This window comes from Artemia sp. Qi Xiang Cuo, chromosome 16 (assembly GCF_049724085.1).
Source record: "Artemia sp. Qi Xiang Cuo chromosome 16, ASM4972408v1, whole genome shotgun sequence".
Lineage (NCBI taxonomy): Eukaryota > Metazoa > Arthropoda > Branchiopoda > Anostraca > Artemiidae > Artemia > Artemia sp. Qi Xiang Cuo.
The window spans coordinates 45,615,414-45,633,356 of record NC_142809.1 but is presented as its reverse complement, the minus strand read 5'-3'; the positions used below and the strand labels follow the sequence as shown (position 1 = coordinate 45,633,356).

Below are 17,943 nucleotides of genomic sequence, written 5' to 3'. Positions count from 1 at the left end.
GACACTTTTGCTTTAATACTTGAGTTGGACTTAGCAATAGCCTGTGCAACTGATTTCGCAGCCTCTTGATGGTTTAGAACAACTTTCCAGTCGGTTTTGCGAAATTTCAGTTCCACAATATTTCCACAGTTGCTTCCACATACTTTATCGAGATAATCCTTTCGTGAAACGGGATCGTCCAGTCCTTTGGGGGGATTCTTTAGCACGACTGCATAAGTCGACACTGTCGCAGTTTGCAGTGGAACAGAGGAGGCTGCCGGTTGGGACTGACTCGCGGATCTCACAAAACTGTAAAACATAGCACTAAGCTCATTCACTTACCTGGTTAGTGTCGCTGAGATTTCTCCGGCAATCATAGAAACCTTGTCAGGCTCATAGATAACAAAACACGGCAAATTGACTTTGTTGTCATCGCAGTATTTCAGTGCTTTTATGATATCGAATATGTGGTCAGTACGTTTGTCACGATTAGTTGGCCTAGTTGACTGGCCTGCCCCAGACCACAGTAATTTCTTTGCATTCCGTATATCATCCAACTCGAAGAACTCTGCAGCTTTGCTCATTATACCCGCACTCTGATTTCCCGCTTTATACGCCCTTACTGCGAAATTCAACACGGCATTCCGTATCAGTTCTCTTTTGCACCAGTATCATCCGGCGGCATATTTCGTAGAGAACGTAATCACACAGAGTCCAAGATCAGTCCGTGAGCGGAGCCAAAAATGTTAATAGCAGAAATTCACTTAGGAGAGAAGTAAGGGAAGCGTTGGAGGCTGTCTACCTTGTCCCCGTAATTTAAGGGGCAAGCCCAGTGGGTACCACGGCTCTTGCAGACAACTCTCTCACCCCTCTTCTGCTTACTTCTCTCTTGTCACCTTTATCGCAGCGTAACTGCCTTTTCTGTTCCGAATACTAGTTTTGAATTTTAGCTTATTTCGTATCGTATGTCTAATCTATATTCGTACTGCTTAGCTTGATGGCTTTTCTCCAATATTATCACTCTTGATCTTGACCTATATCATATAGGTCACTGCTATGAAAATATCAATAAGAAAATCCACAGTCCCAAGGGAATTTTCACTCAAGTTGCAATACTTATTCAAATTATAATCCTTTGTTCACTGAATTAATGATTTTCAAAATATTGGCTGAAGGTCAAGAAGCGACTATAATCCTTTACCAATTATTAGCGATCGGTTAAATCCAAAAAGAGGTCTTAGCACCATGAACTCTGATAGTCAAGAACGTATCCAGGATTTTTGTTGGGGGAGGGGGGGGGGGGTGGTACAAAAAAATCTGTAAAAACGCATCAAACATTTGTTTATAAATTGTATTCGTTTTTTTATGTTTATACAAGTCGGACAAATATTTCGCGGGGGGGGGGGTATGCACCTTCAGTATATTATTAAATAACAAAATTTATTTTTTTACAACTGAAATTAAGGAGCAACATTAAAACTTACAACAAAAAGAAACTACTTTGTATATGAGGGAGCTATCCCTTCCTTATTCTTTGCTCTGTATACTAAAATCTTGAAGTTCTTTCAAACTCCTTCTCATTTGAATTTAATGGCCCTTGTGTTTCAGGAGCTGTTCTTAAGTGTTAATGTGTTGCTCCTTACTTTCAGTTGAAAGAACATGTTATTTTTATTTATTTTCTGACCATTTTTCAAATCATACCAGGAAATCCACCCCCATGTAAAATTACCCCTAAAAAATACTCCCAGGAATAGTTAATCTCCACTGAAAATTCTCCCCATGGACAATCCCCCTCTCCAAAAATATCCATATATTTCCCAAAAACAACTGCTATATCTAAACAATAGGCAAATTGCATAACTAACAGCACTTTCCCCAGGGGCTATGGGAAGTCATGCCATACCCAGAAGCATATTTATTGAACCTTTCAAATACACTTAATCAATGACTGTCTCAGAATTTTGATGTCTTTGGGGGAAAAGGGGATGAGAGGGGAGATAATCGCCCTCCAATCTTTTTGGTCACTTAAAAAGGATGCTAGAACTCTTAATTTCTGTTCAAATAAATGTCTTCCTGCTCTTCTGGTAATAATAATAGGAAAACGAAACAATAACAAAAAATAAGCATGCATGCATGCTCTTCCTTCAGGCTAAAAATACAAAATTACGCGATTTTGTAGTTAGGAGCTTGAAACCTCTTTAGTACGGTTCTCTGATATGCTGAATATGATGGTGTGACTTTCATTAGAACTGCTTGACTTTTTGGGGGTTTATTGATTTGTGATGCTTTAACAACAAATAGAACTCTTTTTCATGAGTGACAAGGCTCATGCTTTCATTTAATCAATCATGCATTTTTTTAAGGCAACAAGACAGAACCCTTGTTTTATAAACGACTTGACCATGGATTTATTTAAACAGACAAACAGTTATAATGAAGTAGAACATGAAAAGATTGTTTAAATAAAAAGATGAATTGAGATACATGTGCATTCAAGTGTGTCTAGAGAATGGCTTCAGCCAAAGAGCACCGATTGAAAGGAGGGTGATTGTCTCTCCCCAAGATTTCGAAAAACACCTTTTCTTGGTTAATTAAAAAGAAAAAATAATTCCAAAAAAGAAGTTTTTTAAAGGAAAGTAAAGAAAAAAGTGATTCATACTGAAAAGGATCAGAAATTATAATTAAAGAATAAATGAAACCCAAAATAAACAGAAATTAAACTACATGATCATATCAAACATAAAGACAACAGATAGTGATATAGATGAATAAAATAATCTGAAAACAAGTGAAAATTAAATTGAAAATCGAAGTCAAACTTAAAACAAACAAAAATCGAATGTTCAAGTCAAGCTTAAAATGCACAAAAATTACTTCAAGCAGGAGTTTATTTAATGTCTTCTTCTTCATTCTCAAACCCCTTAAAGTTCTAAAGCCTATTGTGTCATTTGTGTTTCAGTGCTTTGTTTTTCAAAACATCAATGAACAATAAAGAAATCACAATAAAAATCAAGGTAACCAGACAGTACTAATGAAAATGGGCTGACCATTTAATATATAATGATATGTACCCCTGGAAACTCAATAAATCAAGATTTTTTTTTTCATTTTTGTTTTTTTATTTTTCAAAATTACAAATATAAATAAAAGTGTATAGTATTATGTTTTTTGGCAGTTATAATTTGTTTGGGAGATGCATAGTTATTTGACTTCGCCTGTACTGAACAAGATAGCTATTCCAAAGTCTTAATCAAATAGTTTTGGGGAGAGGGCAGTTACAAAGGGAATGGATATAACTGGTTGCTCTACAATCACTTTTCAACATCTCTCTAAACATACCCTGAAAGTTTAAACTTAATACCCTCAGCCACTATTGAGATATTGCAGATATGACTTTTTGATAAACTGGACACACATAGTATCTTTTGATTTAGTTTAACATGCCTTTCACCTTTTACCCTAAGCTCACCCACAATCAAACATTCCCTCTTTTCCTAATGATAAATCCTGCATGTGAGAAAGGGCAAATTGCATAATTTGTAATCGTTGCCCAGGGAGCTGTGGGGGTGCGGCATTGTGGTCCTACAGGTGTAGTTACTAGAGCTTTTGAATATTTTGAACAAAACCACTTTCAAAATTTTGATCAGACTTGAGAGTATCTATGAATGATTCTATTCATCCTGATCTCATTTGTACAATAAAAATGAAACTAAATAAAGCACCCTTCTGGCTTTCCAAAAGTCAGATCAAAACAACTATGTATGCACTGAGCAATTTTCAATAAAACTATAATGAAAAACCTGTAGGATCTGAAATCAAAACAAAAAGCAAGCAGATGAGAGTGAATTTTGTTAGCTTGAAAAATACTATCAAGGAGGAAGGATGTTGCACTAAGGAGAAAATTAGGACAAGGTGATCCAACTTGACATAATTTATATATATATATATATATATATATATATATATATATATATATATATATATATATATATATATATATATATATATATATATATATATATATATATATATATATATATATATATATATATATATATATATATATATATATATATATATATATATATATATATATATATATATATATATATATGCAACAAAATTCACTTTCATCTGCATGTTCTTTGTTTTTGTTAGCAGGAGAAGGCTCATTCAAACAGCAATTAAAAGGTCCAGTGCTCTTTTCAAGTGATTCAGCATATTAGAAAGATTAAATACATGCATGTATGTATGTATTAGAAAGATTCAATAAATATGCTTCTGGGGATGGCAGGACATCCCACAGCCCTTGAGGAAAGCCTCCAATAAAAGATCTGGAAGAGAAATCACAATAATATTGGGCTAATTCAAGAGCTGTCTTAACACCATACCAATGGACAAATCCCAATAAATCCAGTAAGCAAGTAAGCAAAAGGGTCAGCTCAACTACATATATGATCTTAAACAGCCCCATAGCAGCTGCAAAACTTACAATTTTTATCATAACATGGTGCACAAAAAGAACTTCGCAAAAAAGGGGAAGATTGGCAAAACTTTTAAAGATGACAAAGAAATAACTTAGCAAAACTTCAAAGATAGCAGCTTACAATAACAAAGATTGCATCTATATACCCATGTTCTTAAAATTTTCCTTAACAGGCAGTCCTCTTGAGGAATTTGAAAGCTCATTTCCACTGGCACCAATTGGGATGGTGGTGTAGGGCGTACCAGGGAGGGGGTTGCTACCCCCCTAGATTTTGAGTACCTTTCCTGTATTTTCTTTAGAAAAACAAAATTAAGAAAAAAGACAAATTGCCTCTCCCCTCCCTCTTAGATTTCGGAAAATGATGTTTGTTTTTATATCTTCAAAAAAAATCAAACATCAGCCCTCCCAAAAGTTTACCTCTGTGTAGGTATAAAAGTGATGTAAACATGTCTGTTTTTTATCTCCACAACCCCTTTTTCTAATTTTTAATTAGGAATTTTCTAATTAATTAATTATTTCATAATAAGAAAATAGCTTACCATTTAATATTTTCCTATTTTCCTCTTGGAGTGAATAATTATCACCTCTTAATCTAAGGAGGTCTTCCTGAAAGTATATTTATGTTCTAAGAAATGCCAGAAACAAAAATTTATCATACAAATGTTCAAAATACAAGCACACAATTTACTGACAACAGCTATACTTTGAAAAAGCCATTCATGCCCAACCTTAAGTATGATGCTCTAAGAAAATTTAAGAATCCCTGCTGCAGCCTTAAGCATATACATCATTACAAATCAATAAATACAAAAATAATTAACAAGCATAAATTTAGTTAGGTTTATAGGCCTCCTTGTATTGTAAGCTTAAAGGAGCTTACTCATCTGAAGCAAATTCTTATTTTTGAATACTGATTAGAGATAGATAATGGTAATTAATTTACTCCTAAACCATCAAACAATACAAACAGTAAACAAAGACATACCATAGTACAAAATAGGAAACATGAAGTTAATCAAATGAATAATGAATATTACAAATATAACACTGAGTAGCAGTAAAATACACATACATATTACTTGAAAAATTGCTGTCTAAGAAGGTGCCATGGATGATAATGGATTTCATCCATTAACAAGTTTTGACAAAGCTATTCCTGGGTTTACTGTTTTACATTTAAGGACCAATGCTTAATTTTGGCTCAATAGGGTTAGGTGAAGTAAATGTTTTGCAAATTAGAAATCACATGAGTTCCCCTAAGTCTGTTTCTGGCACTTTTAACCTTAAATTCTTCCAACCAGGGACAGCATCAAAAAAGGGACAAAATAAAGAAAAGTTTCTAATCTGAAAGCTACAAGTTAGTCGTTTGGTTATGCCATCTTTGCCATCTTTTGCCATCATTTGGTTTATGCCATCTGAATTGCCTCTTTGATTCCTAGTTGTTGCCATTTATTTCCCTAGGCACTATCCCTATTTTCAAATTTACTTTGTTGATTTGGCCACCTAATTTGTCTTTATTTTTTTCCATTGTTTGATTTTATTCCAAGTTTTACAGTAGCAGAGTAGCTTTAAACTTCCAAAATAAAAGAGAAAGACACAAATTTATTATCAAAATAGCAGATTATGGTTGACAAGAGCTTTCTGGGCATGAAATAGCAACTGATTCAGCCTCCCCCTAAACAATTTTAAACCAACAGCCTTAATAGTAGTTAAAGAAAGCAAATTGCATAGGCCAAGTAATTTATTATCTATATTATGTAGGGAAAACTAAAAAACGTAAGATTTTCATATTACAAATTGGTTAAGAGGTATGAGGCCATTTTCTGAATTTATGAAGTTAGGCTTTTCTTATTGTAGTCACGCCAAAATTTATGCATAGAACCAGGCCTAGGGGTGCCAAAAAAAAACACAAGAGCGATTTTTTTCTTAACAAAAACTGAACTGATGTGATTTATTGTCCAAGTGCCTGGTGCACTTTGCTGCTGTGCTGCCTGTTGACAGAAAAGTGATTTTAAAACAACACAGGAAATCTGTGGCCACTCATAAGCTGTCAGATGTCTCTCAAGAATGGCAGCTGAGAGTTCTGTATCACTCCTCTCTTTCATTACTTTTGGTTAGTCAGTTGCATTCTGTTCAGTGCTTCCACTATCTCTGAATTTTTGGGGACATCCCTGAAAATCTTGCAGAACTAGAGCAGCAAAAACGCTTTGGCCTAGGGCACCAAAAATTTAAATTCAGCTGTTTGTAGGTACAGAGGTCCAAATATATTCCTCCCCCTCCCCCTGTAGACAGTTAGGCTACCCTGGGAAAATTCTCTCTTCACATAAAATTGAGCAGCCAAAAAGAAAGTATGACAAATAACAAGAATGAAGAAAACAAGAGATTTTGGAATATTCTGCTTATATACCAAAATATATGTAGAATATATGGCATAGATATCCTAAAGTATCTATTTTTGTATTTTTACTATTATTATTTCTTCTTTTTTTGTGTTTGTGGGGGTTGAGTTACCTTAGCAGGGTAAGATGAAGGCTAGAGAAAATATTTTGAAAATATAAAATAAGTGGCAACAGTGGAAGTGTTTCCCTTTGATGGAAGTGCACAGAAATACAGGCTACTGGAATGGTACCTATCCTCCTAACCTCTAACATGATCTACACGTCATGAACTGCTTAGCTTAGCCAATTGGGCTTGTCAGATACGTTATCTTGGCTTGCTTGAATGCACTATATTTTACACAATAGTGAAAAGCCTTGGCTTATGCCTAAAGAAGAACCTTTAGAGAAGGAAACATATTAGGAAAACAATTAATGCTTCAAAATATTAATTTTAAAGAAACAAAGTCTTTTCCAAGAGAAGTAAAGAGCAAAGTTGAAACTTAAAACAAACAAAAATTATCACTTCATAGCCTATCTAACATATATCAAATAAAACTAGTGCAAATAAATCCACTGGTGATATTTCCTTATGTTTATAGGATTACAGATAACTAGTGCTTTACTGAAAACAAAAAACAATATAAGAGTTTTGATATGTTAAAAGTAAACCATTGAAGGACAGTTTTAACATTATAAAAGTAAAGCATTTTTAGATTGGGGCTTTATTTTTTTTTTTTTTTTTTTTTTTTTTTTTTTTTTTATGCATCACTTCTGCACAATGAGCTCAATTCAATGATTGACTGTCGTTTTGGATCTGAAAAGCACACTTTATGATTATTTTGTAGACAAGTTCAAAGTGAAGGATTCTTATTAGTTTTAAGACTACAGACATACTTTAGAATTTGTATCATAACTTGAAATTCTCCATTTTATAGAAAAAAAAAACTGGATTTCCAGAGTTCATATTATGGTTGATATGTTCTCCATTTTGAGCAATACTAGGTGAGACCAAGATGCTACCTGATAGATCAATCCATTATTTTGTGTGCTGTTTAATGACTTAAACTTATTATTTTTATGTTGCTCCTTAGTTTCAATTCAAAACTTATTTTTTAATATAATTTCTAATCACCTCCAATCTAGGGGAGATAACACACCTCAACCCTTTATTAAGGAGCTGAACAAAGGAAAAAATAAGTTTAGAATAGAAAAAAAAAATCAGAACATAGCATTATTTTTTTTTGTAAAAAAGGAAGAAATAGATATTTAATTCTTTGTTTTGAAAAATCAAATTAAGTGGCACTTAATAAAGTAGCTCCAGGCAAGTAGCTTCAAAACAAAAGGTTAACTAAGTGGAAAGGTTTGCATATCAACATGCTTGTGGAAAATTTTGCTAGCTCAACAGAAATGTGCCTTTAGGCTTAGGGAGGTTATTTGACCTACATAGAAAATCCACTCATTACTTCTAGGTACAATAAATGGAATTATAAACTAAATTTGTTTTTGTTTCAAAATTTTGGGAAAAATTACATGAATACTCCAACATAACTGTTTTAATTTGCCTTTCTTCCTCTTTGGATGCACAATCTTACATATGGAGAGAATATTACAGCGGAATTGTCAAGTAAATAATTTGAATAAGTAAATATAACAATAAGATTTTTTTTTAATACATAAGTTTGAGTGGTTCCAGAACCACATGCCTACACTTCAACCACTAAGTAGCAAGGGGTTAGGATCAGAAGTGTAATTTGCTATGGGTTAGAGGGGGCAACTGCCCCTCCCAGACCTCACGTTTCCTCAAGACCCCAGTTTGCCCCCCCCCCCAGCTGAAATTTGGTTTCTCCAAAAATTTTGTCAAAACAAAAATAAGCCTGCATAGTTCAAGTATATACTGAAACAGGTCAGTTTTCTTTTGTACATCTTTACCTTTTTTATTACTATATGGCTTGTTTTTTTATTTTCTCTGTCATTTTTACTTGGATTGGGAAAATTGGCTTCAACTTTAACCACTCCCCCCCTCCCACAGGATTTTGACAAAATTATGCCATTTGTTGGGGGTATGAATCTAGTGATCTACTAAGAATAGCATTGCAAACGATGAACTGAAAGGCCCCTATTCTCTTTTGAATTAAAATGATTGACAAAATACCTGTCTGGAGCATGCTTTAAAAAATGAGTGCATCACATTTACAAAAACAGTGAAATTATCTGAAAATGATCACAAAGAAGGGGACAAAACTGTGATTGAAAAAAAACAAGCAGGAATTGAATGTAAGACACTCTAATTTGAAGTACAACGCTGTACTAACAGAACCACACCTCTAATAATCTGATTTGATATGGTGGTGTTTGTACCTTAATTGTGTAGCTTATTAAGGGGGCTTGGAGGTGGAACATATGGGAGGTGTTCTTGCAAACCTTCAGTTAACGCTTTTGGGCCATAAATATTACAATGATGATATTTTTTTTATACTTCTAAGCTTTTCTACTTAAGAAGTGAAACCAAAGTGTTGTTTTTAGTGCAATATCACACTTATGGATGGTATAATTGATAAAAATCAGGTAGATATGAGCAATAACTTGCAAATGAGTCATTAAACAACACCCTAAAAAGTTCTGGTATCCCACTAGCCCCATCTTTTCCACTTGAGACAAGGCACCAAAAGTGCCATTTGGAACTTGTTGATGGTGGAATTTATAGGAAGGACATAGATATGAGCAATATCTTTTATGTGAGCTATTGAAAATCTGTCTAATCTGTCTGAGGGTGTGCTATCGAAGTAGGTGCTATTCAAGTGCTAGGGAAGAAAAGTAACTATTGAACAAACAGGCTTCTTGCTTAATCTAAAATGATTAGGCAATAAATTATAAACAATAAACACATTAAGCAATCATAAATATAAGTGCTGGGGCTTGGCTTTTACTAAAATTGTCAGCAATGAGCTGCTGCAAACAGCAGTATTATAGCATAAACAAGCTCATGGTTGGGCAAAAGTGATGTTGTATATCAGATGCTTTTTTTCAGCCAGATTCACCACTAATCAAGGTTCAAGGTATTATTATTAATACCATATTTACACAACATATTAAATTCCTGACAGAGTTGGGAACAAAAAACATTTAACACATAGATTTAAATTAATTGCACCTCTACTAATATTCCACTTATAGAGATTTAAACCAAAATCTTTAATTTTCTATTTCAAACTACCCTTACAATAAAATACAAAACAAAAGGTAACTCACCTTTACAGACTCCTTAACCCACCAAAAAAATAAATAAAAATTCAAAATAAAATTACTAACTTTATTCAACTCATCAACAGGGGAAGAGGGACCAACTCCTCCCCAAACACACCATACAAAAGGAGGCATACAGATGCTGCAGTATATACCCCCCTTTCACTTCCCTGAACTATCATGCCTGGAACAGGATGCTCAATCTCATAATTGAACCAAGTTTTAACAAAATCACAGGCAGCACAATTGCACTGTCTAAGTGAAGATACTGGATAAGTCAAAGTATAACCACAGATTGTGTAACATTATGTTTTGACTTATTCCCTGCATTTAAATAGTGACCCCATTTCAAATTCAAAAGTATTTAAAAATAAAGTTAGAATTATTAACTTATCCATTGGGCATTATTTGACAAAGAATATCCAGAAAATCTGAATAAATTCTTGGCATTATTGCAACAGAAACCTTAAATTAATTAGAAATTGCCAGGGAGGCCAATTGGAATGGGAAATTGACTCTTAGACAAGTCCGTATCCAGGGGGAGGGGTAGGAGGTTTGAACCCCCTCCCCCAAAAATGTTTGTCTGATTGATAAAAATGTAACAAAAATGGATATAAACAAATTTATTACGTGTTTTTTTAGTTTTTTTTTGTACTCCCACCCCCTGAAAAAAAAAATCCTGGATACAGCCCTGCTCCTAGAGTTTGAAAATTACCTTCCCTTTTGTATTGTTGTTTAAAAAAAACTAATTTTATAAAAATTACACAAAAGTTTTTTTCTTGTGTAAATCAGGGTAAAAGGGGCATGCATTTCCAGAGGGGAGTTACACTGATTATCATATTTATGTTTATAATTCCTATCATAAGCATAGCTTGGTCTTCTAGTGCAGCATGACAAAACTGATAACAATAGAAAAAAAAATGGGTTGGTACTGTTTGTATGTGCACACACACTTCTAAATTGTGAGAAAAATAAACATAGTTTGTTTAAAGTCACTTTATTCTCTTGTCAGCATACATTTTGTACAGTATGCTAATGCAGAGATAAATGTCCCACAAGTAACACTGGCATTGTGCAAAATGCAACTAATTTTAATCATAATTTTTAGCACATTTATGTTTTTCGGAGCTGGTTAAAAGTCAGCATGGTATTATACATAGAGGCAGTTCTATATTTATGGGTTACTACATGAATCTGAAACATACAAAATAGGACTTATCACTGCTTATTAGGCATTTCAATTACAAATAAAAGAATTTGGAGCTATATTGGATTTTCAGTTAAATACTGGAAATAAAAATTAAAACAATTATTTGATTCCTGGAGCACCCTCTACCAAATTCCATGACCAAACTACAACCAATTTGACCTATCTAGTTATAGTACAAATATCAATACAAAAAGCCTGAAGTCTTATTTCTTTTTTATTTTCATTCAGGAGATTATATTCACTGTACATCTACCTTCCTATTCTTCAATCACCTTAATCCATTTGAGAGCTTTAAGGTCCTCTGGACCTGTAGTGCTCTTGAGTCAATGACTCCCAATTGAACCTCCACTGCCTCTTCTCCTACTCCTTGTCAAGGTGGCATTTGAATGACTAGATTGAGGGAGCCCTGACAGTTGAGTCCTTCAATTGATTCCAGTGGTTTATGGCTCTTCTTGAGAAGTACATTTGACGGGTTCTTGATTTGGAGCTTAACTTTGGCAGCTTCTTGGAGTGTCCTCTTGTGTAATGATGGCTTGTGCTATGACTGCTGCTAAAGATGGTAGAGTTTTCTTCTCAAAGTTTGTAAGTTAGCATCATATTGCTACACATGCATCTGTAGATGAGGGAAGATAGCTTAAGTTGCTTGAGGTGGTCCTCATATGAAGTTGATTTTAGGCTTTTCATGCACTTTGTTGCTTGCCTCTGAACATTTTCAATGAGCCTTACATCTTGCCAATAAGAAGGACCTGCAAGGCACATGCCAAAATCAAGATGGGGTTTGACAATTGCTTTATATAATTTTATGAGCCAGTCTATCACAGCTTAATTGATGCTGGAGGCAGATAATTTGGAGCGCAATTGAATGTGTGGTACCTTGTCCTATTTGCAGATGTAGAAGGGGTATTCATTTCAAATTTTGAAAGTTATAAAACAAGAGAATTTAATCTTGAACTGATATATTTTAGGAAGTAAAAGCACCTTAAATATCGGGGGAAAAATTGACCTGAGCAAATGTGGCGAAACAGGAAACAGAACATTTTTCAATTTTGCAATTAACTAGGTTCACATTTTTACTTGATGATAATGTTTCACAGGCAGTATATTTGGATAAACATTAATGTGGAACATATTATGAAATGCAATGGACCACTATTTTTCTTGTTTTCCTTATGTTAAGAACAAGCATGGATGAATTTAAAAAAAAAAATCTGCTCAAAGTAAAGAGCAAATTTTACACTTAAAACAAGCAACAGTTTTAAGGCTACTTAATGAATTATAGTTTTAAGGCTACTTAATAAATTATAGTTTTTTCCCCAAATTATGAGGGGGGGGGCAAATCCCCCCCCCCACAGCAATGCTACTAGTGCTACCCATACAAAAGTGATTTTTGTAAATTGGCATAAACTTTTTTCTGATTTATGCCAAATTTTCTGCAGAAATCAAGAATCTTGCTAAATTTCAGCCAATTTTGAAAAATTTATGCCTTTAGTAAAAATTTTACTGAATGCCAAAAACGTTGGGGTGGGGGGAGCACACCCCTGCTTGGACATACTTTAGCCTGTAGACCCATCCTTCATAACCTAGGACCCTTTCCAACATAGCCAAAAGTAGCTAAAGTAGAATTTTACCTAATTAAGTATATTATTAATTAAATAAATTGATCCCTTTGCCAGGAATCCTTGTCATTTAAAATTTACAGTATTTTGTTTCATTTTGCATTTAATTTAACTGCTCTTTTTATTTGAAAGTTGTATCCGAGAAGTATTTAAAAATAAACTTATTCCAACAAAAAAATTTCCTGAAATCTCTGTGACCTAACCACCACTGATATTTTGGCATTTGTCCCCTTCCCCTGGAAAATTTTCTGCTAGTGCCCTTGTCTATGACAGGCCAGTGCTTAATTTTGGAATGTGGATAGCATCACCAGGATATAGGGGTGACAAACAGCTCCTGGAAGGGGTGTAAAGGAGAGCAGTAAATATTTACCAAATCATATTATTGACTTAGGGTAAAAGACCTCTTTTTGGGAAAGACCACTTTTCTTTGGCATTCCAGAAAAATAGCAATGGGTTTTTGGACCACCCCTTTTTACTACAACATGAAGCAATGTGAGGGCAGTAACAAGAACCCCGCCTTCTTGGTCAAATTTTCACCAATGATTTGTCACCACTAGGGTCTATTAGTGTGTGATATTCAACTGTCCTGTATACGTGTAGGATGTGATGATCCACTAATGAATTGTGCAACGAACTCCTGTCAATATTACCTGGCAACATCTACAGGTTCCTGCAACCTTAGTCGCTAGAAGATGCGATTTAAGGTAATTTAAGGTAATAAATTGAAAATGTGGTCTCTGTTTTGAAAAGCAATTGAAAAGAAAAATTATATTTAAATATTTGTGATTTATAGAATAAATATCAAGCAATAAAAGTTATATTTCTAGAATCAGAAGAAAATCAGCTTTCTGTTCATATATGAATAAAACTGAAACACTAAAAGGATATATAAATCAAAATGAGATAATTGGTATTTCCAAAAAGAGGTCCCTGCAGGTAAGTCAATAAACCAATATTTTCAAATGGTTGATCTTAAATAATCTGAATAATAATCATATTGATGCATAGCTTAGACTTTTAGCTATTCATTAATATACCCAATCCTTCTCAAATCCTCTGTGGTAACAAAATATGAGGTTTTAGTTTTACATAATTTTGCTCAATTGGATAGCCTACTGGTTTTTTACCCTACAAATAAAGTGAATATACCATTTGATGCCTTTTTTTATGCTGATTACAAATATAATAATCATTTCTATTGTAAATGAATTTTAGCCCCCCCCCATATATACATCAATTCAGGATATATATTTGCACATTTGGGGGTGGGGGTTAGGTTAGGGGGGAGGCTAAAATTCATTTCCAATAGAAATGATTATCATATTCATAATCAGCATAAAAAAGGCATCAAATGGTATATTCAGTTTAGTTGTTACTCAATAATATGATTTGGTAAATATTTACCAGGAGTGCCACAAAGGCAATAGCCTAACAAAGATGAGAGACAGGCTTTATGATAAACATTTGAAGAAGCTGAAATAACCTACACTGGTACTGGTTTACTAATAACAGAGAGCTGATATACTTATGACATAGGCTATAAGCTTACCTCACAAGAACCCTTCTCCTAATTTATTTATTAATAGGTACCTAGGTTAGGTTAAGTTACGTAATTATAAATGCTATGCTTTACCCCCAACCCCCCTAATGTGCAAATATATAGCCCAAATTTGTTTCTAAGCTATTAATAAAGAACCCTTCCCAAAATATTGGTAGGCTACTGACAGGAGAGGACATTCCAAGAAGCAGTTCCAATCATCTTTCAAAACTGGACATCAATAACAGTTTTTCTCCTGTTATGTAGTAGCATAAACCACTAGAATAGTCTCTCAAACACAATATTCTCAATACCCAATGGTGGAGTTTTCAGTAAATTATTAGATGTCAAATGGTGTGGAAGTACCAGTGGGATGCAGTTGATGTTCAATCATTCACATCATCAAGTATGGATCAATCCACAGATCAAAATGAATATTAAGTTGCTCTAAAGTGCAAATTAAGGTAAAACCAGAACTGAAAAACAATTAATAGCCTAGGTGGCAGAATGTGTTGGAAATACAGAATTTGGGCTGGCCTATATATTTGCATATTAGAGGGTTTGGGGGTAAATTACAGCAGGGCTGCATGCAAAATATAGGCCTATTACCTGCAATTATTCTGCATAGGCTATTATGGTCTTTTACCCTAGCCTATTATGAATTATAAATTGTTTTTTTAGCATGTTTCCTTCTCTTTGTTTAAATTTAGAATTTTAACAGTCGTTGATGAAAGTCAAATAAACAAACTTGAAGCCTCTGGAACTCTTCAAATGATATATTGCATTCCATAAGTAGCAGTAGCCAGGAATCAGTCAGAATATTTTCGTTTATTTCTTCTCACAATCTTAACAGTGTTTTCACTCTCGAGTGTTTGAACAGTACTCCTTCTTAACCGTCAGAAGTTGTCAGTAGAAAAAATTCAAATGAATTTACTGAAAAAAAATGTGCATTGTCGGTTCAATATACATGTGCTGATATTTACTCCTTAAAATCTTAATTATTTTCTTATTTCTTAAAGTTATAAAAATGAAAACATTTAAAAGAATTTTTTCAAGTAAAGCAAAAATTATACTCTGGCTTTTAGAAAGCAAAGGGTTTTAGAACCCTACTCATATTCATTACTGCTCGTTTTAAATTTGACTCAGCTATTTAATTTAATTAATTAAACAATGCTTTCCTAAAAATAATTTGTTTAAAGAAAAGTAAAGACAATTATAAACTTAAGCTCAGCAGATACAAATACCTGTTAAAATTCAAACTCGAAACGACCAGAAATTACTGTTAAAGAATAAATGAAACCCAAAACGAACAGAAATTAAATAAACAATCATAGCAAAAAAACATACAACAGGTACTAACATAAATGAATAAATAGGTCTTAAAGCGAGTAATGCTTAGATTGAATATGAAAATCAAGCTAAAAACTAAAAAGAATATTGTACTATTGAATTATAAATGAAATTTAAGACGAACAGAAATTAAATAAACAATCAATGCAAACCAACATACAATAGATATTAATGTAAATTGATAAATAAATCTTAAAACGAGTGAAACTTAAATTGAATATGCAAATCAAGCTTGAAAGGAACAAAAATCACTACAAACTAAAGTTTGGGTATCACCTCATTCTCAAACTGTAAAAGTCTAAAACCTACTGCGTCATTGCCCTCCGATCACCTACGACTCTTAAAAAGGGCGTTAGAACTCTTCATTTCCAATCGAATAAACCTAATTTGAAGTTTATAGGACGACCCCTTCTATATTGCCTTTGGGAAAAAATAAATGGAGTATGGGGGAGGCTAGCTTCCCTCCGATCACTTTTTACTCATAAAAGAGAATTACAACTTTCAATTTTCAATCTAATGAGCCCTCTATGAAGTTTATACGAACATCCCTTCCATAACAGCCATATATGCCCCGAGGGCATGATTTAAAACGCCTATCCCCGGGAACTTGGAGCCTGCGTCATCACCGGAGTTTTTGATATCTGAACTTTGAACTATTTTTAACAAAATTTCTATCTCAAAATTTTTATCTGATGCATTTAGGGTGTGAAGGGAAGGGGGCTAGTTGCCCTCCGATCTCTTTTGACTCTATAAAAATGAACGAGAACTTTCAATTTCCATTCAAATGAACCCTTTCCAAAGTTTATACGAACAACCCTTTTATAAGAACTATATCTGCCCCCACAGTATTACTTAGAACGCTTGACTCCGGGCCCTGTGGAGTTGCATCAACACAGGAGTTTTTCTAATCTGATCTTTGAATTATTTATAATGAAATGACTATTTTAAAAATTTTATCGGATAGGGTTGGGGAAAAAAGGGTGTGTGGGGGGAGGGGGCTATCTGCCCTCAGATCTCTTTTCACTCTTATAAAATTAACTAGAACTTTCAATTTCGAATTAAATTAGCCCTCTCTGAAGTTTATTCGAGCATCCTTTTCATAAGAACCATATACGCCCCCAGGACAACACTTACAACGCCTATTGAACTATTTTTAACAAAATAGCTATCTCAAAAATTTTTTGGATGCATTTGGTGAAAAAAGAGCGTGGGGGGGGCTGGTTACCCTCCGATATCTTTTGAAATTAAAAAGTGAACTAGAACTTTCAATTTCCAATCAAATGAGCTCTCAGAAGTTTATAAGAGTATTCCTTCCTTAAGAACCATATAGGCTATGCCCCAGGGTATAACTTATATCCCTTGCCCTGAAGTGTCCTGCTCAGAGATATATTTTCGAGAACTTTCAACAACGTTGAATAAAATGGCTGTCTCAAAATTTTGATTGGATGTGTTCGGGGAAATGGTGGGCGTGGAAGGGGTGTTAGTTGCCTTCCAATCACTTTAGACTATTAAAAAAGTCACTAGCCATTTAAATTTCCAATCGAATGAGCCCTTTTTGAAGTTTCTACGACAACGCCCCAAGGGCATAACTTACAACCCTTGTCCTGAGGGATGTGGGTGTGGGGGGAGATTGTCATCATAAAAGAACTAATTCCCTGAATTTTCAACTACGTTGAACATATGGCTATCTCAAAATTTTGATTGGATGTGTTTGGGGAAAAGGTGGGCGTGAGAGGGGGGTTAGTTGCCCTCCAATCACTTTTGACTATTAAAAAGGGCACTAGCCCTTTGAATTTCCAATCGAATGAGTCCTTTTTGAAGTTCCTACGACAAAGCTTTCTATAAAAACCTTGTATGCCCTCAGGTCATAACTTACAACCCTTGCCCTGAGGGCTGTGGGGGAGTGTCCTCCTCAAAACATAATTTCTATCTGGGAATCAACTACGCTGAGCAAAGTGGCTATCTCAAAATTTTGATTGAATGTGTTTGGGGAACAGGTGGGCCTGGAAGGGGTGTTAGTTGCCTTACAATCACTTTTGACCCTTAAAAAGGGCACTAGAACTCTCAATTTTCAATCGAATGAGCCCCCTTTGAAGTTTCTACGACGACCTTTTCCAAATGAAGTGCCTCTGGGGGAAAAAAAA

The 17,943-nt window shown here is 34.2% G+C and overlaps 1 protein-coding gene across 1 annotated transcript in view; it reads right to left on the bottom strand.

The window, feature by feature from the left end:
* Positions 1-15,311, bottom strand: part of LOC148942953 (uncharacterized) — a 59,510-nt gene extending 44,199 nt beyond the window's left edge. The window contains exons 1-2 of the mRNA XM_089102243.1: positions 15,198-15,311; positions 5,005-5,071 (exon numbers count right to left, since the gene is read on the bottom strand). Coding sequence (XP_088958369.1) covers positions 5,005-5,071; positions 15,198-15,239 — 109 coding nt within the window. The 5' untranslated portion in view covers positions 15,240-15,311. The remainder of the gene's footprint in view (positions 1-5,004; positions 5,072-15,197) is intronic.
* Between the last annotated feature and the right edge of the window lie 2,632 nt (positions 15,312-17,943).